At 34.3% G+C, this 13,855-nt stretch overlaps 1 protein-coding gene across 1 annotated transcript; it reads right to left on the bottom strand.

Annotated features, from left to right (window-relative positions):
* Window positions 1-4,266: 4,266 nt before the first annotated feature.
* On the bottom strand, window positions 4,267-12,036 carry LOC128859021 (vacuole membrane protein 1). The gene is made up of 5 exons (XM_054095682.1): window positions 11,805-12,036; window positions 6,404-6,920; window positions 6,064-6,345; window positions 5,697-6,003; window positions 4,267-5,624 (listed from the first exon to the last, which is right to left on the bottom strand). The coding sequence occupies exons 2-5, from the start codon at window positions 6,760-6,762 to the stop codon at window positions 5,190-5,192; spliced, it is 1,383 nt and encodes a 460-aa protein (XP_053951657.1). The 5' UTR covers window positions 6,763-6,920; window positions 11,805-12,036; the 3' UTR covers window positions 4,267-5,189.
* Between the last annotated feature and the right edge of the window lie 1,819 nt (window positions 12,037-13,855).

Here is a 13,855-nt window from a genome sequence, read left to right as displayed (position 1 = left end):
TACGAGTGTATGTATTATATGAACATTGCGTGCGTTATCAACCCCACAAGGCGAAGCAGCCATGCACACAAACACATACAGCTAAGCTTGCTAGTTCGGTTGGCTTGGCACAGCATGTTCGTGTCTGCAGCGAAAATGGATAACAGGAGGCAAATTACAAAAAGTAACGATAAGGTGTGTTCACTGAATACTGCAAACATTTGAACGAATTAAAATGGAAAATATGTAAGTAAAATAAAATAAAATTAAATTAAATAAAGTAAAATAAAATAATAAATTTAAATAAACTAACTTAAATAAAATAAAATAAAAAAATGTATTACACTAACTTAGATAAAATATAATGTAATAAAATAAAATAAAAAAATTAAAACAAAAAATTATATTTACTTAGAATAAATATATATAAGAAAAACTTATAAAAAATTAAAATTATATTTACTTAGATAAAATAAAATAAAATTAAATCAAATAAAATAATATACAGTCGACGTCCAGTAATACGAAGGCTCCTTCGTACGAATTTATTTAATAATAATAATAATTCTATAACACGAATAAAGCAGAATCTTACCGGTCGGTAATACGAATAAACTGAGTTTACTCTCTTTTTGAGTAAATAAGTGTTTTTCGGAATTTTTACTCCAGAGGCGTAAAAACTTTAGTTTATTATTTAAATTTCTTATTTATTAGTTCAATTTTTCATCTATAAGCACATAAATTGCACTGTAAAGGTTTAAATTTAGTTTTCTAGCCGTTTTTTTCTGTTTTTTTTCTTGGTTAGATAAGTTATTACAAGAGAGCGAGTGACTCAACAAACCCTTTTATTCCAAGCTGTTTCTTTTACTACAATTTTATGGAAGAAAATATCCCAGAAATCACAAAAAAATTATGGAACAGAACGAATTTAACAAAGAAAACGATGTTTCTCTTTCTGTGCTTCAGCAAAGTGAGTAAATACTCGTGACCCAGAGACTCTTTACGTTTACTAGAGCGCTTATCTCCAAAAGCAGATATCATCGATATCAATGATGTGACCGAGTGCCGACAACCGGCTATCCAAAGATAAATCCTGTGAATGCAATAAACTGTCGTGAAAAAAACTCTATGAATATCCCTACTGGCCCATTCTAGTTAGCCGCTTCAAGGAGTCGCGCGTGCATGCTTCCACGCTTGGCTTATCGACTCTCCTTAGCACTTGCGAGTATTTCGACGAACGGTTGGTTACTCAGTTGCGCAGCATGATAGGGTGCATACAACAACAAGTGTAATGCTTTTTAACTAATGCAATTGGAGTGAGACAGCCACCCAAAATAGGGGGTGATTTTTAAAAGCACACACATGTAAACCTATGTAAATATGTATGTACATCAGCTTCACAAGGAAAACTCAACTGCAACTAAATCTACTATCGTTGCCACTCGAAGCATGGCAACTAACCCCAAAAAAGCAAAGAAGCGGTACTAAAAGTCACCGTTAATTGTAGCTTAAGTGAACTTGGCGCTCAATTTTTTACGATATTCGGCGAGCTTGGGGAAATGTATTTATTAGAAAGTGATGGCGGCGCTGGAGTGAATTTGCTGCGGGCCGTCTACTTAACGACTAATTCAAAGGACTAATTTTTGTGTATCTGCGTGAAAGGTTGGATAAAAGAGTGCAGAAAGCACAGAATAATTTTAAAGCATAAAGCATGTTGTTTATTTTGAATTTCTAAAAACAAACTAAATTTTCCAGTTGAAAGCCCGTTAAAATGGCTTTCTACTAAATTTTTCCACAATGCATTGCGAAGAAAGAAAGTTGAAGCAAAAATTTTCAAGAAAAATTAAATTTTTCTGAACAAATTTTTTGGCTTCAGGCTTAAAACTTTCCCATCTCACAAATATATGTATTTTTTTCATAACACATACTTCCCCACATACACACATGCATGCATATGTTTTGATTTATTAGTCATCACATTTCACTGGTATTTACTGTCGGCTATCTTAACAATAACTTTACCACACACCAGCAGCGCCATTATTGCTTTCACTTCATTTTTATGTATCTGTTTTTTTTTGTTTTTCTTTTTTTGTTTGCTAGAATTTTTGCATTATTCATATTTAGCCACATATGAGTGTCCATTACAGCCCTTAGACCGCCAATTTATGAGGAAGCGCAGCACCACGACAAACATTCTGCTATCAGACCGCACAGACACATGAAAGTCACATTGTAAAGCTTGTACAAGGTCCTTAGAGTTCGAGTTTATTTCTATTTTAAATTTTACATTTAATAATTTTGAATGGAAATTCATTATCCCCTTTAAGTTTTAACATTTATGAGTGATAGTGATATTTTTCAAATATATTTCGCAAGCACGTTTACAGTTGACAATTATTTAGCGAAATTTCGGATAACATTTAGACATGATTCGCGCTCTATCTCGGATGTTCTCTTTCAATTGCTTCTGGTTTACTCAAATGAACTCTTTCTTTAAGATAACCCTACAGATAATAGTCCAACAAAATTGGAGCATCATGACCAACAAAATTGCCTCCAACAAATTTGTGAGCAATACGTGAGAGCTCGCATTGTCTTGGTAAAGCATGACTGGCCTTCGGCGATTGGTTCTCCTCGATTCTCCGAAAACTTCTGGCAAACAAATGGGTGTGTACCACGTATAATTGATTGTAAATATTAGTTGGTATATTTGCGACATGACTAGATTTTAGGAAAAAAAAAACAGCCGATAATTTGCCTTGAGGTGCTACTTTTGTTGGATTAAGCTCGTCATGGAACACCCATACTGTCTAGCGCTGTTTTATTTCCGGTTCATATTTCTAGATCCAAGATTCGTCAGCTGTTAAGTGTGGTGCTTTAATACCAAGAGTCGAAGTAAGTGGATCAATGCACTTCTGTCTCGAAAATCGTAATAAATCATCGTCCGAAAATGTTCTCAAATTCTTTCCATTTTTTGGGTGAAATGCATTTTTGAACTCACCAAAAAAAGAACAAATAAAGCTCGCAACGGTGTAAAGGGTGATCAGTTTAAAGGTATCGGATTTTAAATTAAAATAAAACAACGAAAATTCAAATTGATTGGGACATCTATATATAGGTATTATTTTTGAATAGAAGCATTCATAACATTTATTTTTCACAAATAATCTCTTTCAAATATTGGCCTCAACTGCGCCGTAATTCGGTCATTCGGTAAACACCAATTTGTGGCAAGTAACGCCGTCTTCTTGGAACCAAATAGTGTGGAAATCGCGGGCTTCAATTTCCGGCATCAAAAAGTTGTTTATCAAGGCGCGATAGCATTCGCCATTCACTGTTACATTGGCGCCAGCCTCGTCTTTGAACAAATATTGGCCGATGATTCCTCCAGCCCATAGGCCGCACCAAACGGTTGCTTTCAATGGATGTAATGGCTCTTCTTGAATGGCTTTGGGTTGCTCTTCAGCCCCAAATACAGCAATTTTGCTTATTTACGAAACCATTAAGCCAAAAATGGGCCTCAACGCTGAATATCGCTAAGTTTCGCCGACTTTCGTAATACAATGATAAGATTTGTAAACGTTGTTGAGGCGTAAGTCTTTCCATGATGAAATGGCAATGAATACTGAAAAACATATGCACGCGCGAATTGTAAAAAAACCCCTGTTGGGAAAAGTACCTCCAATCTAATCACCCTTTATTTAGCCTTAAATCGAAACTTCTATAATTAACGTTGGCCTGGTTTATAAAACTATATTTTCACTAAGAAATCAAGGAAAAACCAGAAAGTGGATTAAAAAATTTAAAAAAAAATTTAAATTAAAAAACAAAAATTTTAATTAAAAAAAAAAGTTTTTTTTTTAATTTTTTTAATTAAAAAAGAAATATAAAAAAAAATTTAAAAAAAAATTTAAAAAAAAATTAAATTAAAAAAACAAACTCAAAAAAATTAAAAAAAAAGATCAGAAAAAATTAAAAAACAAAAAAATTTAGAAAACAAATTTTAAATAAAAATTAAAAACAAAAAAACTTAAAAAAAAGAACAAATTTAAAAAAATAATACACGAATATATTATACACTATAGAATATATCCGATATACATATGCCGAGTAGAATTAAATTTTTTTTTTTAATAATACCACAAAAGCTTATTTATTTATTTATACTTATTTATTTAATTTTTGTAGAATGCAAATGGTTTTGGTTTTATTAAAGGTTTCTCACAGTGTATTTATTCGTTAAATTAATATTCTTACAACTTTTTGGTAAAGCCATTTTTGGCGCACGACAGGCTCTTTGAAAAACCTTTTTCTATATAATTTTGCAAATGTATTTTTATTTTCACTCTAGGGAGTTTTTTTTTTTATTTCTACTTTCCCTCTGCATTTTGGCCGAATACTTTACTTAACTCTTACTTTTTTCTTTAAATTTATTTTATTTAATTAAAATTTATCACGCAACTATTGCTAGAATACAAGTGCAACGCGTCTAAACCTAGTATTTTTTGTTAAATTTTTTTCATGTACATACATATATTACGCCTTTGTTTCTCTATTGTACATACCTTCTATTTTACCCTTTTCCTATTTTTTTAATAATCGAAAAAAAAAATTTCATGCCAACATGAAAATAAATGCACACAAAACACACCCATATATCTCACATGTGAAATAGGCTTTAATTTTAAATAAAATGAGCTTCAATCGATGTGCTCCTACTAGTTTGTTTTTGTATATACATACATACAAATTAGGACTAGTTGCTTATGATTCAATCAGCATAAGGCTGTTCGATATCCTGCTGTACCTTCAATATATTTAACATTATTTGTATAATTTAAAGTAAATCAGCATTCACAAATTAAATTAAAAATTTAACTAAATCACCATCAATCACATTTAATTTGCCTTGATGATGGTCCATTCTTTAATAATATTTCATTGCGATGATTGTTCACCTTTACTCAAATAGGAATTTAGCTAAACACAACATTAGTAGACGCAAAGGCATTTGAACTCGGAATATATTTATGTAGATTGAAAACTCCCCCACTCTTTCATTTACTTTCCACATTATTCATGATTTTATCACTTTCAGATAAATAATTCAGTCACATGCGCTACGCTCTATTTTATGTACTTTTTCTGCTTCCTCATCGTACGCTATATCAACTAATTTAACTCCTTTCCGCATTCTTCGTCTTCTCCTAATCTTTTCCTATCGACTTCTTCACCTTTTTCACGTGCTTCTTATGCAGGCGTTTATGGTAATTTTGCGCCAAAGAATTCACAATCGAAATTATGAAGTAGCAGACCATACAAATTACGAATGTTTCAAACACTTTGGACAGCAAATTGCCCGACTCGGCCGCTGGCTGGCGTTGGCGATGCAAGTGTTTCTTCTGATTATTGAGGAAGCCCTTGAAAGGCTCCTGCAGCTTTTTGCCAAATATGGGCAACTTTCCAAGTAAATCGACAGCACGTTCGATCAACGCCTCATTAAAAGCAATTATAACGAATACTTTCTGTATGTGCATCTTGATGATGGCCTTGCCGATGAGCGTAGCACCGAAGAAAGTCCAAAATGGCACCAAAAAGTGACCGCATGTGATGCCGGCCAAATCAAAGAGCGGATTGGGAATCTACGAATGATTTCGATTAGGTTAAACAAAGTCATAATCAGTGAATTTTATGTTATTTTGCATTTCACTTACACTCGCACATGCCAGTATTCCCAGGAAACCAACACGCTCCACCACGCGTTCCATAAACAATTTGCCCTTATCCATCAAACTCAAATTCGTCTGATTACGTTTAGCTTTCAACGCTTCGAATTCAGCTAGCTCCTCAGCATCATCGGGGTCATAACCAGAGAGACGAGCTGCCTTTGCCATAAAATATGGTGGCAACTCACCCAAAGCAGTACCAGCACCCCAAAGGAATGCTTCCATGCGCACTTTACTCATAATCATCCACAGATTTGGCACTTTCTTTACATATGGCTCTTCCGGGCAAATTATACTAAACAGTAAGTAACACAAATTAGTAGAATATCGCTATTTAATTCGTTTTCATACTCACTCATCGGGATATGGTGGTCGCGGAAAGTTCAACGAATTGCATTCATACGCAGCAAGTGTTACACTAGCTATGTGTGGTCCCAAGTACAGCAAAAATGTGTGTAATCCTGTACCCAAACCTACCGAAGAAAGTACACCTAACCCTGTCCAGTAAATAAAGAACCAAGTATTGCGGCGCACAACGTCCAACACAAGTTGATGCGGTCCTGGCAGGTAGCAAGTAAAGCTGAGTAAAGTACCTAAAACTAAGACAGCCGCGAGTAAGCCACGTTGCTGTAGTAACCTATAAAGTAACAAATAATTAAAAACATGATCAATTTTTACTTCAGCAACAGACTTACCGCTTCCACGAGGTCTGCACTAGAGTGACCAACTCAAGACCACAATATCTGACAGTTTGCACCGGTCGACGCCATAGCACAAGCGTCTCACGCTCGGCGCGCTCCTTTTCTTTTTGCAACTTCGTCTGCGATTTCTTGCGTGTAAGTGCTGGAGCTGAAGCGGATGATGTGATGCTACCACCAGACGGCGAGGCGGCATTGCTGGACCAAGGAATACCGCCATTCGACTTTCTGCTGGCAGTTGATGAGTTGCCTGAAGCGTTTGGTTTTTGTTTTATACTTTCAGCATTTTGTTGTTGCTGTTGCTGCTGTTTGCGACTTCGGGTAGTTGGCGTATCCTTTTTCGAATGTTGTGACATTTAAAATTCCAATATTTTTAAGTGGCAGGTGAGTTTAAAATTTTGGAAATTGGAAATTGATGTTAAGTATTTAGTTAAGCGGTAACACTGCGAAGCGTTGTGCGCACCAGAAAAGAACTGATGGAGAAAGAAGAGTGCGGGCGAGAACACAAATAGCACTGAAAAAAAAACAGAAAATAGAGTTAACACAATTTTTTCCGCGTTAAAGTGCGTGCGTATGTATATATAGTATATATATATATGTATGTATGGGGAGCGTGTCATTATTCTGTATTACAAAATTCTGTAAATTGCAAAATATTCTGCTTTTTAAAATTCTGCTTTCTAAAATTCTGCTTTTTCAAAATTCTGCATGTTTAATGCGAAAAATTCTGCTTTATTCAAGTTTTGTGATTTTCGTCATACAAGAAGTAACAAAATAAACACTTATTCCATAAATATACATATGTATATGTTTAAGCGATAACAATATTTTAGTTTAGCCAATTACAATATTTTTTGGAATTCTTTTAAAATATGTAGTGTGACTTAATTCATTTCCTTTCTTAATAATTCTTCGTAGCTGTTCGTTTTTTTTAGAAGAGTTCTACGCAAAAATACTGTGGATTGCGTAGCCGGAGTTGGACTGATGAGGGTTATTTTTTTGAAGCGCGGCCGAAGGCCGCTCACGCATTCCCATGGCAGCCGGTTCTACGTACCGGAATGACTCGGGTTTTTCCCGACCAAGGGCTGCCGCCCCAGTATACTAGCCCTGTCTAGTGAAACCCTAGCCGCCCACGCGAAAAGGAGTTCTACGCAAAAATACGGTGGATTGCGTAGCCGGAGTTGGACTGATGAGGGTTATTTTTTTGAAGCGTGGCCGAAGGCCGCCCACGCGAAAAGGAGTTCTACGCTAAAATAAGGTGGATTCTATCGAAACTGAAGAAAAAATTATTATTACAATATTACTATTTTTTTTTTTATTTAATATCTCGAATAATAATAAAAAATAATAATAATAATAAATTAAATAATTACATTACCTCTTTAACATTGTTAACATTATATTTTAATACAGAATTTTGTAATACAGAATTTTGAAAGCAGAATTTTAAAAAGCAGAATTTTAAAAAAGCAGACTTTTAAAAAAGCAGAATTTTAAAAAGCAGACTTTTAAAAAGCAGACTTTTAAAAAACAGAATTTTGTTTTTAGAATTTTGTACATACAGAATCTCGACACCAACCCGTATGTATGTATATACATTATTAGTTATGCATAGATATGAGGTCTAACTTGAGAAATGCGGCGCATTGGAGATACAGAACAAGAAGTCTGTAGGCACTAATAAGTAGCGTCCCTCTACGGACTTGTACTTTGCACTTTTATAACTGATTGGCACTGTTTAACGTCAACTTTAAAGCATCGACAATAATGAGGTAATACAACAACAAAATACAATTATTTAATTCAAGACAAACGCATTTTTCATTGAGCATAAATTAAAAGTGTGCGGGTTGTTGAACTGGGTCCAATACAAATATATATATATATATACACATAGATATTCATATGTATATTTATTATATAATATATACATAGTCAAGCGCGCATATGATAACGTAGTTTGAGTGTTTCCAGCTAAATACACAAAGAGGTAGCGAGATATGAATAAGCATATATCAGCACTTGGAGATAATGACGAAATGCCACGATTGTGAGAAAAATATAAATCACAAAAACAATGAAGTACAGGCAAAACAACAACAAAATTTTAAAATCATTTAGTTCTCTTCATCGTTGTTTATAATTCGCTTTTTCTCAAGATGCGGAACGTTGCGGTTTTTAGTGCATGCCTTAGAAAAGCAACGAAAGTCCAAAGTACCAGAAATGTTAAACGCTATTTAATTCGCTACATCTACTCACTAGGCTCCTTCTCATAGTTCGCATAAACTCGCACACTGAGGATGCGCCTCCACTTTGACTTTCGGCTGACGTCTGACGTCTACTCTACCACCACTTCCCAAAATAGGTGGTTTTCTATTCCCTTTATGTAATAAAGCAAAAACGTGTCACATACATATGTATGTATGTATTGTTAGAATATTTGGCACAAAAACCACCATTATTTCAAATGTTAATTGATTTAAAAAAATAAATTACATGCCACAAATTTACGCGCTATAAAATATTCCTGAATAAGTGTGGTAAGATGTACAAGCATATAGGTATTGTTATTTATGCCTTTTTGTCGTCTATTTATGCAAGCGAACTGCATACCAGCACAGATTCATACAAATAAGTACTTAATTTTAAGTACACAAATTTCAAAGTGCACATATAATTGGCGCTTACACCCTCGGTTGGGCGTTTCAGGTGATTATCTATGAGTAGCTTTTTCATGGCAGAAAGACACTCTGAGGTTTGCTATTGCTAGTACAGTTCCAGCCCTGCCGGCATGGTGTGGTCACCGGTCGTCATAGTCCGTTGATGTTGTAACGACATAAAAATACCCCATACATGGTCGGAGAATGCTGCTGGAGTGACAGTCCTTGGCCGAATATAAATCGGGGTCGTTCCGGTCGTCATTTTGCATAGCATCCGGTTCCACACTCCGGTAAGCTAGCCCCGTCTAGTGCGCTGAACTTCACCCCTTGTTATCGTCGACACCAACGGCTGTAGAAATTCCCTTCCTACGTTCAACATGGCGAAAAAAAATCCGTACTGACGAAATAAATTTATTTATGATGATTTGGCATCAGTGACTGAATTTAACAACCGCCGGCAAATACTATAATTATGGCCGCCGCAACCTGTCTACTGCGACCCGTCCGCATTAGACAACACTATAAAGTACACACATACATATGTATATACATATATGCATCTAAATTTAATCCATAACCAAACACATAAAAATTACGGCAAGAGCAAAAAGTGAAGTTTCACAATTTACCGAAAAAAAATAAAATTTAAAACAAAATTGTAAGCATCGAAATTAAATTTAAAATCTTCAAAAATGTGCCATTAATCGATTTGCTATAGAGAAGACCGGCGCAAATGGGTGTAATTACACTACGGACAACTACTTTGTGACGCCTAATCAAACTTCGATACACTTAGATGCCTTGACTTCGACCCAACTCTCAGCTATCTTCCATCATATAAAAATGTTGAAGTAGAGTTTAAAAAGTGGGGATAACTTAGTCTTGGATTCTTTTTTTCTGAATTTTTTTTTTTTTTTTTTTTTGAGAATTATTATCCTGATGATCAAAATTTATATCTATATATGTATTCACTCTCACTAAATAGTAGATGTAATTAAAATTTTTATAAGTTGAATAAAATTTCAGTCTCCCCTAAAGTTAATGTTCCAAGTTTTCTTATAAGTTTTATAAGTTTTTAAGAATTATTTGCATATTTTTTGAGCTTAAGATTACAAAATTTCTAAGTATACACACGTTTTACGGAGTTTTACATATTTCTATAAAAGCTAATCTCTCTTAATACTCTAAAATAACATTTCCCATACAAAGCTGCTTAATGTTATTTATTCAAAAATATAAACTAAAATGAATCATTAAATTTTAAAAATCTGTGCCTAAAAACAACGCGTATTTGCAGGTATTTCAGCACCCGCGGGACTTATGTTAGTCAGCAAAAATCAGCCGGTAAAATGAGCTTTCGACAACTCAGCCACTAAAGAAATTATTTATGGCCGTACTTGCACGCGTTTAACTCAATTTGTGTATACAGATGTATTTACGTACAAATGTACTTAGGTAAAACAAGCTGCTATATTTCCACCTCGAATACCGAAAAACTTGCGTTAAACCAAAGACACAAACGAGATGCCCTACATATTGATTGAATTAAAAAATTGTCCATGCAATAGGTGATATATATGTGCATATGTCCCAATCCGTGTGCATGTGTATGTGTGTACACTTTTTACAATGCAGTTTGATTAAGTTTTAAAAATAGTAAACACAAAACGCGAACCCCGCTCAATTTAAAATAAATAAAAATTATGCTTAGTGGCAAAGAGCGCAGCACCAAATAAGCAATACAAATAAAAAAGAGATTATCATGTGATACCGACGCACCAATGAGGAGAAACCACATACTGCGGAGCGAAGCGAAGCAGCAGTAGTTTAAAAAACACAACCAAAACGGCCTCAAAATAAGGCAACACACCGCTAGCACACTTTTAGAGGCGGCAGTACATACAAAAGATGTTACATAGACCCAAATATTGGCGGACAAAGTCAAAAAATTTGGCAAATGCCAATTTTCACTTGTACCCTTGGATTAAAACCAATGACACTTTTCAAGAATTCTTATAGCCTAAATGCCACACCTTCGACGCAAAACCGTACACATTTTCGGTCGTACCCGGGTAAATGTTTCTTCCAACCACCAAATTCATATACTACGTATATATGTCAATATTATGTACTTCATATACTACACTCATTGCAGGTTTCCAAGCGGTGTCTGCGTCACTAACAGCAACGTGGTAACATTGACGTTATTTATTAGCACTTACGGCTCAACACGACAGACTTTAGACAAAGAATGTTAGACCAACTATCAACTAAAACCGTGTAAAACATACACTGAGACTGGAAAAAGTTCCTCTTTGCATCTCGGAACATGACTTAGCGAATGATAAATATCTACTTGACGCACTGTACTTTGTTTTGATGTAGTTCATTGATACGAAATCAAGGAAGGATCCGTACTTTTACCTATTTGAAATAATTTTCGGTTGATTCACTAGCTCCGACATTACTAAGGTTGCAATTCTCAGGGAAAATCAATTTTTAACCCTCAGCACCCCGTTTTGTATAGACACCACGAGCCCCTTAATATAGCACGCAATGCAAAAAAACAGACATGAACTATAGTCATTACAAAAAAATTCACAAGAGAAGCTTAAATTAAATTTTAGTCAATTATTAACACATAGCCTTCAATAAACGTACTCATGTCAATAATTAAAAAGCTATTGAGCCACTTTATCGCAAATTATCACTAATGTTACACATGACTTTGCATTTACCTTTTATATTTCTTATACTTCCGCCTGTTCAAAATAAGTTATTTCTTTTTTCGTTTCGTGTACAATCCCCCCCCTGTCACTTTTTGCACAGAAATTTAGTTAGTATATTGCAGTGATCGTTTTTAGATTTACATGTAATTAATACGTTATTTTAGGTTTGCCCAGCTTTTTATTTTAATCTCAGCCGACATAAAGGATCAAATCGCAACCCATAACTCAATGCAAAATTCGTCAACTGAAACCGCAAATATTGAACTCCGAAAAATCCGAATGTCAGTCACAAAAAATTATAAGCAAATCAAACAAAGAAAGAAAACCAAAGAAATGACAGCGTTGACATTTCACTGAGGAATCAAGCACTTGCAGCGCAGGTATGCCACTCGTTTGAAAATTTAAATTCTCCTTGAGTTATAAATTACTTAAATAATTTAAAATTAAACGACTTTTACTTTGATTAACAAATTATATAATTTTCAATCTTTATAGAAAGAATACAACATGCCCAATTTTTGCGGTGTACGACAAGCTTCGTTTCAGTCAAGATTTTCTGCATTAAATTGGAATTTTACGGAATTTTATTTAATGTCCCTTTATTTCATTTTAATTTCATTGTTACTTAAAGTTTTTATTTTTTAATTTTTATTTAACATTGTAATTAAATAAAAACTAAATTCAGACTTATCTACCGAAATAAAGAATTTAATACAGTCACCGATACTTTCTTTTTCGTGATTTTGATAACCGATGGCGTCAGCGCTGCAGTTATATTCAGTGAATGGCTTGGTAATATTATGATTTTAAAAATAAACAAACTCATAAAAATGAAGCGGAATGGAAGGGTCCGCAGCTTGACCCAAAAAAAAGAGGTTGTCTGTAAAGTCGGTTTACTGACGATAGTTTAACGTGACAACGTCATAAGAAAATATTGATGAAATGGTTGCAATTTTCAAAACAAAATTTTAATTTTATTTGTTTGATAGATATTTTGTATGAATATAGAGGAGGAGGTAAATGGAATTGCAATGGAATAGGTCAAGTTACATTTACACAAACGTGAAAAATTACGAAACATTTATCAAATTCATGAAAGATATCTTCAATTTCGATTGTGCATCAGGCGTTAATAAGTCAACAACACTAAGAGGCACCATCATCGAATTGCCTTTTTCAAGACACTTTACACTCGAAACCCACCCTTTCATTTCCTACTTTTTCTATCATCGTCCTATTCTCAACAGAGAAATGGTTCATTATCATGCACACAGGAAGAAAGCATATGCAAATACAAGTATGTGAATTTATATACAAATGCGCATATACATACATATATATGCTCACTCAAGTAGGACAGTGCCAGATGTCGAACGTTGCCGAACGCGGGGGCCGATTGTGCTCTTTGTCGTTCGTTCTGCGCTCTCGCTTGCAGTTCAAGCACATTAGCTTACATTTGCTTGCGTACGAAATAGATTCGTATATTTGATATGCCCATATGACTTGTATGCATCTTTACATATAGATTTGTTCTTTTTGAAAATTCCGCGAAATTGTATATGTATATGCATGTTTATATACATATATTATATTAGTATACAACATATCTTATAAGGTATATGGTAAATATTACCATACATTTTTTCCTTCATAGTAATAACATTAAAACAACAGGTATTATTAACAAACTTGGTTTTATTTTAAATTCTTCAAATGAATCAAATTAATAATAATCAATAAGAAGGCATATGCAAATACAAATACGTGAATTTATATATGTACATATGCGCATACACATACATATATACGCTCACTTAAATAGGAGAGAGCAAGATGTCGAACGTTGCCGTTCGTTTGCTTTGTTCGCTCCGCGCTTTCGCTCGCAGTTCATTCAAGGTAACGGCAATGAGCAAGGTAACGACAAATGAGCAAGGTAACACTAATAAGCAAGGTAACACTAATGAGCAAGGTAACGACAAATGAGCAAGGTAACGACAAATTTTTTCGTGCGTGCAGCCGGCTAAATCGAATTATAAGACGTTATCACGTCAAAAGGGGGT

This window comes from Anastrepha ludens, chromosome 3 (assembly GCF_028408465.1).
Source record: "Anastrepha ludens isolate Willacy chromosome 3, idAnaLude1.1, whole genome shotgun sequence".
Taxonomy (NCBI): Eukaryota; Metazoa; Arthropoda; class Insecta; order Diptera; family Tephritidae; genus Anastrepha; species Anastrepha ludens.
This window is presented reverse-complemented; position numbering and strand designations above follow the sequence as displayed.